This window comes from Sus scrofa, chromosome 8, assembly GCF_000003025.6.
Source record: "Sus scrofa isolate TJ Tabasco breed Duroc chromosome 8, Sscrofa11.1, whole genome shotgun sequence".
In the NCBI taxonomy this organism is placed as follows: domain Eukaryota; kingdom Metazoa; phylum Chordata; class Mammalia; order Artiodactyla; family Suidae; genus Sus; species Sus scrofa.
This window is the reverse complement of record NC_010450.4, coordinates 104530187-104542399: the sequence shown is the minus strand read 5'-3', so window position 1 is coordinate 104542399 and position 12213 is coordinate 104530187. Positions and strand designations below refer to the sequence as shown.

Here is a 12213-nt window from a genome sequence, read left to right as displayed (position 1 = left end):
CCAGAAATGAACCTACACTTAATAGGGCAATTAATCTACAACAATGTTGGCAAGAATATATAATAGAGAAGAGGCAACCTTTTTAATAAACAGTACCGAGAAAACTGGGTGGCTACATATGAAAGAATTGAACTTTTCTCTCATACCATGTACAAGAAATAACTCAAAATGGGTTAAAAAATTAAATATAAGACCTGAGACCATAAATATTCTGGAGGAAAACATAGGCAATACTTTCTCTGACATCAGTCTTAGTAAAAAAATATTTTGGATAGCTCCTCAGGGCAAACAAAAGTAAAAATAAACAAATGGTACTACATCACACTAAGAAGCTTCTGCACAGTGAAGGAAACTATCAATGAAAGGAAGCGGTCACCTCCTGAATGGGAGAAGATATTTGCAAACAGTATATCTGATAGGGTATTAATATCAAAAATATAAGCTCTCATACAATACAACATAAAAAAAACCTAATTTAATAATTGGCATTTTTCTAAAGAAGATATACAGATGACCAACAGGTACATGAGAAGATAATCAGCATCACTAATCATCAGGGGAATGCAAATCAAAACCACAATCAGATATCGCCTCATATCTGTTGTAATGGCTGTCATTCAAAAAGACAACAAGTTACAGGGGTTGGCCATGATGTAGAGTAAAGGGAAGCCTCATGCACCATTGGTGGGAATGTAAGTTGGTGAAGTCATTATATGAAGTAGAATGGAAGTTCCTGTTGTGGTGCAGCGGAAATGACTCCAACTAGTCTCCATGAGGATGCAGGTTTGATCCCTGGCCTCGCTCAGTGGGTAGGTGATCTGGCTTTGCTGTGAGCTGTGGTGTAGATCACAGATGTGGCTCAGATCTTGCATTGCTGTAGCTGTGGTGTAGGCCAGCAGTGTAGCTCCAATACAACCTCTAGCCCAGTGGGTGGGTGTGGCCCTAAAAAAGGCAAAACAAACAAAAAAAACAGAATGGAGATGTCTCAAATAATTAAAAATAGAATTTCCACTCCTGAGTATCTATAAGAAGAAAACAAAAGCACTAATTTGAAAAGGTATCTATATCTCTGTGTTCATTGTGGTATTATTTACAATAGGCAAAATATGGAACCAGCCCAAGTGTCCATCAGAGATGAATGAATAATGATGAGAAGTATATACACAATAGAATATTACTCAGCCATAAAAAATGAAGTCTTGTCATTTGTGGTAACTTGGGTGGACCTAGAGAGTATGATGCTAAGTGAAATAAACCAGACATAAACAAGTACTGCATCATTTCATTTTTATGTGGAATCTAAAAAACAAAACAATCGAACAAAATAAAACAGTTACAGAGAACGAACAGATGGTTGCTAGAAGACAAGGTGTTGTGAAGAGGAGAGAAATAGGGGAGGGAGCTTAAAAGGTACATACTTCCAGCTCCTTAATAAATGTGTCGTGATTGTGAAATGTACAATGTGGGGAACACAGTCAAGTAAGGAATATCTGACTTATTGTGGTGATCATTTTCAAACTGTAGGAAAAAGTTACTGTGTTGTATAAAACTAACAATGTTTGTTTTACTTCAAAAACAAAAAACATACAAACTCATATAAAAGGAGATCAGATTTGTGCTAACCAAAGATTGGAGGGAGCAGGGGCGATGAGGGAAGGGGGAACTGGACAAAGGTTGTCAAAAGTTACAAATTTCCTTATTATAAATAAGAACTAGGGATGTATTATACAAGATAAATGTATTAACACTGCTGTATGTTATATATGAAAATTGTTAGGAGAGTAAATCCTAAGAATTCTCATCGCATGGAAAAAAAGTTTTTTTCAAGTTCACCAAACAGTGTGGTAGTCACATCTTAATGTGTGTAGGTCAGATCATTATGGTTCACACCTTAAACTTACACAGTGCTGTGTCAGTTATATCTCAATAAAACTGGAAGGGAAAAAAAAAAAAAGAATCTTGAGTACCCTTTAGCTACCACTTTCTGCCCTTACCCTCACCCATTTTCTCTAGCTACCCCCCACCCTGGCCCCCGCCTCTTAACCAGCCTAAGCAACCACTAACCTACTGTCCGTCTCTGGACTTTTCTGTTTTGGACATTTTGTACGAATGGAATCATAATATATAGTCTTTAGTGGGACTGACTTCCTTCACTATCAAAATGTTTTCAATGTTCATATTGTGTAGCATGTATATAATTACTTCTTTTCTTTCTTTCTTTTTACAACCTCTCTTGTAAAGACAATATAAACTTAACAGTATGGATATAGTATAGTACTGTAAATGCATTTTCTCTTCCTGATGATTTTTCTTTTTTTTTTTTTTTTTCTTTTTCTTTCTCTGGCATATGGAAGTTCCCAGGCTAGAGAGGCTAGGGATTGTTGAAATGAAGCTGCAGCTGCTGGCCTACACCATAGCCACAGCAAGGCAAGATCCAAGCTGTATCTGCGAGCTATGCCACAACTCACAGCAACACTGGATCCTTAACCCACTGAGTGAGGCCAGGGATCAAACTTGCATCCTTCTGGATACTACTCAGATTCATTTCTGCTGAGCCATGACGGGAACTCCTGTGTGTCTTACCTTTTTGAAAAGGTTTAGAATTTCTACTTTTCTATATTTTTAATGCTTTTAGGAGAATTTCCTGACCTGAACTTAATGTTTGTTAGAATAACCTTTTCCTTCTATTCATTTTGGTAGTTAACTCATCATTTATTTCATTAGTTTCTAAAAAACACATTCAATTGGTAGCTATTAAGTTTATTTTATTTTATTAATAAATTTTATTGGCACATAGGTGAGTCACAATGCTGTGTTAGTGTCAGGTGTAGAGCAAAGTGAATCAGCCATACATGTATATTAAGTTTATTTAAAATTTTTTGTTCCCTTTGGTCTCTTCATTCTTTTTCCTACAGGGTAGATTATTCATTTGTTGTCTTTCTTTCATAATGCTCAATCTGCAAGAGTTTGGTTATTTGTTTCCGGGGGGTACCAAATTATAAGCTAGTGATAGTTACATGAGAAGAAGAATGAAAACACTAGGCTCTAATATCCGATTCTTCCATGTATCTGATTCTTCCTATTTCAGAGAGCAGAGGTAGGGATGGATGTAAGGGTTTGTTTTAGAGTGATAAGGCTAGAGAGTTGATTGCAAAAAGAACTTCCTGTTGTTCTGCCTTGAGACATGATCTTCTCCAGATCCTCTATTCTGTTCATGGAGTAGGGTGAGGATAGAACACTCAGGGGCCTTGCAGGCATCTTGTTGCAGTTTCCCAAACTGGCTGTGCTCTGAGCTCCCTTACCCCTCCAGATGGCACTGGTATGGTAGCAGAACTTTTCCTGTTTCATTACATAGTGTGGGGTGGGAATTCTCTACCCAGAGCAAAGTGATTAATAGAACCAGGTCACAACTAGAAAGATCTTTCCCAGTGTGTAACACTTGACCCTCTCTGTCTCTTGGCTGCTGTTTCCCTCCCACTCTATAGGCCAGATAATTTGGGGGTCCCTTATGTTTCCTCCTGTATCTCCTTAGACTACCTGTTGCTTTTGTATAATCTCCAGAGTTGGGTTGGAAGAAGAAAACCAGGAGTGCATATTAGTTTGACATCTTATCTTGCACAGGAACAGAAGCCATGGTATTTTAAAATTATCTGTTATGTCTGTGCCAATCACAATACCAAACTCAGTAGAGATTGTTTCATGTATCTTAGCACAGTTTCTGATATAGACCTGTTGCCTAGTTAAATGATTGTTGAAAAAATATCATTTCAAAGGATTCTTCCATTAAAAGTCCATGCTACCCATACAGAACTCTCTAATGTTGTAAAGTCATAACTACATTTATTAAGAATTTGTATGTGTGAAAGTTTATAGGATCATTTAGATCACTTTAGAGGAAGTTACAATCTAGACTTGAAATAAAAAGAAGAAAACAACTAACACAATATAGTTTTTATAATTCTTTAAACAACTGACCTATGTTAAGCAGAACTGTTATTGTTATCCCCATTTTATGGATGAAGCTATGAATCAGAGATGACAAGAACTTATCTAAGACCAAACAGCTAATGAGTGATGAGCTAGTATGTGGAGCTAGAAAAAAAAAAGCCGCTTGACTTTATATTCCGTAGCGTCTAATGCTTTCCTTCTTTATTCCTCAGTGCTTTGCTGTCGAGTGGGTATTTGATCATTGGTATTGACCCGTCCTCTCATGTTTTTGTGCTGTGAAAATGAAACTCAACAACTTTCACCCAGAGTTTAAATTTAACGCCAAAGTCCTTAAACAGGGTTTTTGAGGTCCTACATGATCTCTCTTTCCCATCCTGCCTTTTCATCTTTTTTTTTTTCTTTGTTCACATTTCTTCTGCCGCTCTGGGCTTCTTATGACCCTTTCAACATGCCAGGCATACTGTTCACTCTGCTAGGAATGCCTTCCCCATGGTGGCATTTTTGTGCAAAGGTAACCTTCACAATTAGACTTTCCACCACTATCCTATTTAAAAGTGTAAACCAGGAGTTCCTGTCGATTTTAATTAAGAAGTTGAACATTTGAAGCCTTTTAGCCAGGAGCATGTGTTCATGAATAATGTGGGAATTTGCTTTAATTCACTAAGACTTGTTCATCAATTTAATGTTTCTTCTAAGTTTTAATGCATGTCAGTTTGCATAAAAACTATTGACTTTCTTGGAGAAATGATATGATTCTGTGGAAACATAGATAACAATATAGAGTCTTTGTAGATATATTTTAGTAAAAAGCAATATAGTATTGACAACAAAATTAGTATTATTTGGAATATGACCTGAGATCTAATTTAATTCTAGTTTTCTCTAGAATACTTCCCCTATGAAACCATCATATAACCATTGAAATTTGAAGTAGGCAGTTACTGACATTACCTTGATGTTTTCTAAAAATTTGAATGATGAACTGTTTTTGTTTTTGTATTTTAGAACATTATTCTAATCCTTTTATGATTAATATACAGTTTTAATTATGTTATTTAATATTTGTGTTCAGAGAGTAGGAATTTTGTTGATTAGCCTTGACATTTATTTAAACATTTCTTTTCTTTCTTTGAGGTTACATTGATATGAAATATGGAGTCACCTTTAATAACTTCACCTGGAAAAGAGTCTTCTTTCTTTTTAAGAAAACATAAGGAAAACATGTGACCAAAGGAATCATACCATACACCAACTCTACATCTTTTTTTATCATCTTTTTTTTTTAAACCAAGACAAAAGATTTAAATGACTTGTGCTTTAAAGAATATGATTTGTTCGACATTATTTTTAGCAGTTTTTTTTAAAATCTTTTTCATCTTAAACTGTACAACTCGTAAAATTTAACACAAAGATTTTTAAATCTTGAAGGCCTTGTTTAAAATAGCTTTCTTTTTTAGCTTTCAGAACTTCTATGCTATATATCCTATTTTTACTTGACAAAGTCCTCCACACTACAATATCAGGAGAGATATGGACTTGGAAACGTACGTTATTGTAATAGACTGCAGCAAATTTAAGTGGACCATTCAAGACATCATCCATTTTATTATCAGAAGTATCACATAAGTATATAATTCTTAGCTTTAATGCAAACAAAATTGCTTGAAAATGGCATGGGTAAAATTCTTACGGAAACCTGGTGGCAATCTTGGAAAAGCTTATCAGCCCGGGAGTATGCTATCCCTTGCCCCTACCAAAGGCTTGTTGAATGAACCAGGACAAAACAGCTGCTTTCTTAATAGTGCTGTACAGGTGAGACCATAATTTCTTAACTAAATTTTAAAAAGTGCCTTTCAGGATATTCTCTGCTTATTGCTTCTTTAATTTATAAATTAAGAATAAAGTTATTATTGACTGGAATGACTTTTTAATATCATTTTTAATAGTAGCAAAAATATTTTGACTGGGCATTTTGGTTTTTGTAATAAATGGAAATGGTTTTTTTCAACAGAATGACACATACCTTGGCTTAAAGTGTTTAGTAAATTAAGAATGTTTCTAAAATATATAAATTTTTTTAAATTCATCTCCTCTCACCCCTTTGTTTTTGTTTAAGAAATCCAGTAGATTTCCCATAGACAGGATAAAAAGACACAAACTGCTTGGATTAAAATAAGAATGCAGAGTTTTTCATCTCAGTACTCAGAGTTCCTTCATTCCCCTCACTGTGGCTTTAAAGCACCTCTGTAGAATCATAATTTGTTCACCATTGTTTCAGTTAAATTAATGGTTAATTCATTTTTCTTCAATCTTTGTTTAAATTCTTTTGATAAATAATGTTTTTTTTTTTTTTTTTTTTTTTTTTTTTTGGCCACCCTGCAGCATATGGAGTTATTGGGTCAGGGATCAGATCCAAGCCGCAGTTGGGACCTAAGCTGCAGCTGCAACAGCGCCAGATCCCTAACCCACTTTGTTGGGCCAGGGATCAAACCTGTGCCCCTCCCCCAAAGATGCTGCCTATCCCATTGCATCACAGTGGGAACTCCAACAAATATGTTTTTTAATTCAGTTTTCTGCCTTAGAAAAATATCTTTTCTGATGTATGATAGTTTTTGTTGAACATTTTCAGATGTTGAAGGAGCCTTTATCCTTCTGACCATTGGCTGTGTGGTACTTAGGATGAAGAAGATTTAGAATATTGGAACATCACTCTATTGACCCTAGAATATGCTTTAAAATATTTTACTTAGAATAAAAAGCTTTTCACATATTTTATTTCTCTTGAATTTTTTCCTCCTGAAAACTGAGGGTAGAAAGAGGAATATTGCTTGATTAATTCATGATAAATGAACACATCTAAAATGTGTCAAGTGCTCAGACATCTGACTCACATTTGTGTTTTCATTTGCCCTCTGAGTGGGACATGTGTCAAACTTGAAAGTGTTACAGCTCACTCAGAAGCAATTGCTATTAGAAACACATTAATTCTAGTGTATGTTGGGACCCTTAAATGATAGTTACTGTTTTGCCCTGGCTGAAAAATCCCACTGGCATTACATGCTATTAGAAAGGCTGGAAAATAGTTATTGAATGACACCTAATATAGGGAAATACCAGACACCAGAAGATGTGGAATTATATGCTTTGATTGAATCAGGCTATGAGAAAGGGCTTCTATGATTTCAAGTCTTTTCCTGTTACCCCTTTTCCAGTACTTTTTTTTTTTTAATACGTTTATGTATATTCCTCTGTTTCTGACCTTTTCTTTGGCTCCCAAAATGCTATGTGTATTTTAGGGAGGTGAAAAGCTTAAATAAGGACACTTACATGGTAAAGAAAATGGAGAAGTATTTCTATGGTGATGTAAAAAAAATGAACATGCCACTGACCTTTATCATGAAGATTATTTCTGCTTATCTACATAGTTACCATTTATGGTGGTCATCACTTCTTTGTGTGGATCCAGCTTTTCATCTGGTATCATTTCTTCCTCTTGAAGGATGACCTCTTTTAACATTTCTTGTAATACAGGTCTACTGGTGATAAATTTTCAGCTTTTATGGGTCTGAAAAAAAAATCTCTATTTTACTTCTGTTTCTGAAAGTTATTTTCACTCATTAAAGAAGTCTAGGTTGACAGTTTTTATCTTTCAACACTTTAAAGATTTTATTCCTCTGTCTTCTAGCCTGCATTATTATTTCTAATGAAAAAACTACTGTCATTCTTATCTTTGTTCCACTCTTTGTAATGTGCCTCTTTTCTGTGGCTGCTTTTAAGATTTTCTCTTTTTTATTGGTTTAAAGTAATCTGATTCTAAAGTGGCTTGATATAGTTTTCTTTATGTTTATTTGTGATAAATAAGTGGATCCTATTTATTATGTATTATGCTTTTTTTAAAATAAAAGTGTCTATCAAAGGGAAATTCTGAAATAGCTTTTAGCTATTGAGTAATTAGAAACATAGGAAAATTTAAATTGCTTGTTTTTATTAACCTTTGTTTTCAGTTGGGAGAAATGTGAGATGGTAGATGCATTTTCCTAGATTATTTGAGAAATGACCAAAAGATATAGGGAAACTTGAAGATCTTACTTGTCTCTTATAATAGCAGTTACAACAACAAAGAGCAGCTTGAATTCCATGTATGCCAATTATGTACTGGGCACTGCTGTAAATACTTTACATATTATTACATATACATATTTAATCCTTGTAAGAACTATAAAGCCGGCACAGTTATCCCCATTGTATAGATTTTAGATTTTTCTAGAATGATTTTAAGTAAGGGATTGATTTATCTAAACAATTCCTGTTGTCTTTGCTTATTTTGTTTCTGTATTTTAGTAGTAAATGATGAATGGATAATTGCAGCACATATATTGAGGTTATTCTTTGAAAGCTGTTTTGTGTTATGCTGTACCCCCATTACTACACACATGCCTCCTTTACCATTCTGTATACAGTGACCACACGTGCCTCTACCTTTTTTCTTGTCACTACATACTGACCCTTATTTTTTACACCCTGACTTTCAACTGCCATTATATTTCCTTCCTAAATTTTAGTTCATTCCAAGTATTATAATCACATCCTCTTTCAAGTCTTTGCCAAGTCTTCTCTTTACGATCCTATTGTTTCCTGTTCATATAAAATCCTTAACTGAGGAGTTTTTTTTTTTTTTCCTTGTTCTATGCCTGTCATGGTTTTTACATGTGAATCAATAGTTTTAAAAATGTTTAAAAATATGTATCACAGTGAGATAAATATTATTGTATATCTTTCTTCACATCTCACTATTTTTTAGGTTTTATGGCAATTAGATATATTCCGAAGAAGCTTGCGTGTTCTCACGGGGCATGTTTGTCAGGGAGATGCCTGCATATTTTGTGCATTGAAGGTAACCTTTTAATAGTTTTGAGAAATTGCTACTGTTTCCTTAATAATTTAATTTTATGTGATAGTTTTGTTTGTTTGACATATTTGGTTAGTTTCTCTGTAATTAAAGTTATTGTCAAGTGATTACAGTTTTGAAGATGAATTCTTTTTTTTTTTTTTTTTTGGTCTTTTTTTGCTATTTCTTAGGGCTGCTCCCACGGCATATGGAGGTTCCCGGGCTAGGGGTCGAATCGGAGCTGTAGCCACCGGCCTACACCAGAGCCACAGCAACGCGGGATCTGAGCTGCGTCTGCAACCTACACCACAGCTCACGGCAACGCCGGATCGTTAACCCACTGAGCAAGGGCAGGGACTGAACCCGCAACCTCATGGTTCCTAGTCGGATTCGTTAACCACTGCGCCACGATGGAAACTCCCTGAAGATGAATTCTTAATGTGTGGCTTCTTCAGGTTTATGTTTCCATTTTTCTATAATGACAATTTAAATTAATATTCTAAATAGAATAACATTGTTAGGGACATTACATTTTTCATTATTTTGAAATAATCCTGTATTCATTTTTGCAAATTTTTTTTTTAATTACTACTAAATTCTGGGCAGTGCTGTAGTTACAAAACCCATGTTGTTATGGACCCTATGTTCTTGTGCAGGAGAAGAAAATAAGTAAACAAAATATATAGTATGTTGGGTAATAATAATTGTAGAGGAAGAAATACAAATCCGGGAAAGGGAATAGAGAATGTTGAGTGGCTAGGAAAGCCTCAGTGAGAGAGATTTAAATGACAACCTGGAAGAGATGACAGAGTAGACCAGAGCCTTCCAGGCAAGCAGGGACACAGCAACTGCGAAGGCCCTGAGACAGGGTGTTGGGGTGTGCATGACATATTGAAGGAAACCTGAGTGATGGCAGAAGCTTTGTGAGCAAAGGAGACAGTAATAGGTGATGAGCTCTGATTCTTTCTGTTAGGGTGGTCATTCATCAAAGTGAGTTGCCATGCTGTAAGGGAGGCAACCTTGTCACAGCTACAGCAAAAGTCTCAGCCAACAAACAGCACCAGCAACCAACACTGTTGCTCTAGACATTAGTGAGCAACTGTCAGGTGATTCCAGGTGCCAGCATTCAGACTGTTCTAAATGACTGCAAGTGAAGCAGAATTGAGCTGTCCTCACCCAAACTGCAGATCTGTGATCAAAGTAAATGTTATTTTTATTAACTAAGATCTGAGGTGGTTTTGTTATATAGAGTAATAAATAACTAGAATAGGAGTCCAGATTGCGTGTGACCTTCCAGGGCTTTGTGAGGACCTTGATTTTTCTTTTTTCTCAAGTCGTGGCATTGTTTTGAGTGGAGGAGTGATACAACCTTTATTAATTAGATACAATATTTGACTGCTCAGATGAGAATAAATGGAATAGGGATAAAGGGAGTTCAGTATATTAACAACTCATTTATGTCATTGGAAGATTCACTCAATAATTTAGATTTAATATGTTTCAGAAATGAACGGTTCAGTCTTTTCACATTCTTGAATATTCTTATCACACACATACATAATACAGGAAAATAAAAGGCCATTTTCATGCTTTATGTTGATTTATGTTCCTAAAAAGGCTATTTGAATAAATCACTAAAGGAGGTAATTTTATTATTCTCTTTTTGAGAACATGGCAAAATAGGGTTGATGAAGAACAAACTTCGATCAAATAGCAGTGTCACATGTAAATTTTGAATTTTTTGTCCAGTTGTAAAACTAGTTAAATTTCCTAGCCGGGTCTTCCCATAGCCTGACACATCACCTTCCTCCTCCTCCTACTTACATCCCCCGCCTCAAAACACATGGGCTCATGTACTCACACAGGCTACACACTAGCCAGATTGTCCTTTTTTGCCTTGTCTCAGAGCTGTCTTTTATCTCTGAGTGTTTTCATTATTATTCCTCTTGTCTAGAATGGTTATCCTCCGGATGTCCTTGTGCTAACACCCTTATTTCCTTTATCCCTCTCCTCAAATGTTTTTCCATCAGTGAGACCTTCCCTGACTACCCTAGATAAAAGGTGAGCTCCCTCCCTCTCTCCTACCACCAGCATCCTTATCCCTATTACAGTATTTTTCTCTCTTGTATTTCTTTGTTTTTATCTATTGTACTTACTACATTCTGACATAATTATTTGCCTTTTCATCATTACTAAAAGTAGAACATATGCTCCATGGGGTCAGGGTCTTTGTTTCTTGGTTTAAAACGTGCCTCGCATATACACAGCAATCAGGAAATAGTTGAATGGCAATCTTGTGTAGGATTAATATCTTAAACATTACCTGGAAAAGTTGGCTACCTAAATAAGAAGTGACATGAAAATTTTTTCACATTTGTAATTACAACTAAAATTTTTATCGTTGATACAATATATATCATTGATAAAATATATATAATTGACACCTTTTCTTAAAATTTCTTATTTAGGAGTTCCCGTTGTGGTGCAGTGGTTAACAAATCCGACTAGGAACCATGAGGTTGCGGGTTTGATCCCTGGCCTTGCTCAGTGGGTTAAAGATCTGGCGTCGCTGTGAGCTGTGGTGTAGGTCGCAGATGCGGCTCGGATCCCGAGTTGCTATGGCTCTGGCGTAGGCCGGTGGCTACAGCTCCGATTAGACCCCTAGCCTGGGAACTTCCATATGCCGTGGGAGCGGCCCTAGAAAAGGCAAAAAGACAAAACAAAACAAAACAAAAAAATTCTTGTTTATAAATTCAGTTTTCTTGCATCAGTGGAACAGATTCTTGAAATATTTCCAGGCCTACCAAATATTGATCTTAAAGGCTTTTTTTTTTTTTTTTTTTTTTTTTTGAGATGACATATCCCTTGAGCTAATGAATACAGAACTTAATATGACCAGTCCTTATTTGGTGGTTTATCACTGCAAACCTTATTTTTTCCCCACTTCCCCCATACCTAAGATGATTATCGTAAAACTAGAACTTATTTAAACGTTTTTCTTGCTTAAATTCAATAAAGAAAATAGAAGATGAGAGTAACACCTATAATCACATATTCTTGAATGATTTTTCCCACTATTTCAAGACTATTGAGTTCCCACTAAGTTTTATTTGATTATATATTTTTGTGTAATACAATTTTAATTCCTGCTGTATACTTTAAGATTTAAAGCAATTTATTGCAAAGCTCTAACCAACTTAGATCACAGTCAACTGGGAAACAGTTTAAAAATGGGCCCCACCTCAGTGAGAATCTCTGAGGATGGGACCTGAGAATTTCACATATTTAATTGTTATGCACTAAAATTTGATTTATAGGCTGGGGAGACTATGCCTACATATTACCGATGTAAATAACTTTTGTATGGAATTTTAGAG

The 12213-nt window shown here is 35.4% G+C and overlaps 1 protein-coding gene across 3 annotated transcripts in view; it reads left to right on the top strand.

Annotated features, from left to right (window-relative positions):
- Positions 1–12213, top strand: part of USP53 (ubiquitin specific peptidase 53) — a 60508-nt gene that overhangs the window by 18312 nt on the left and 29983 nt on the right. For all 3 annotated transcript variants that reach the window (XM_003357043.4, XM_013989339.2, XM_013989341.2), the window contains exons 2-3: positions 5083–5760; positions 8750–8842. In XM_003357043.4, the coding sequence (XP_003357091.1) occupies positions 5617–5760; positions 8750–8842 (237 nt within the window). In that variant the 5' untranslated portion in view covers positions 5083–5616. The remainder of the gene's footprint in view (positions 1–5082; positions 5761–8749; positions 8843–12213) is intronic.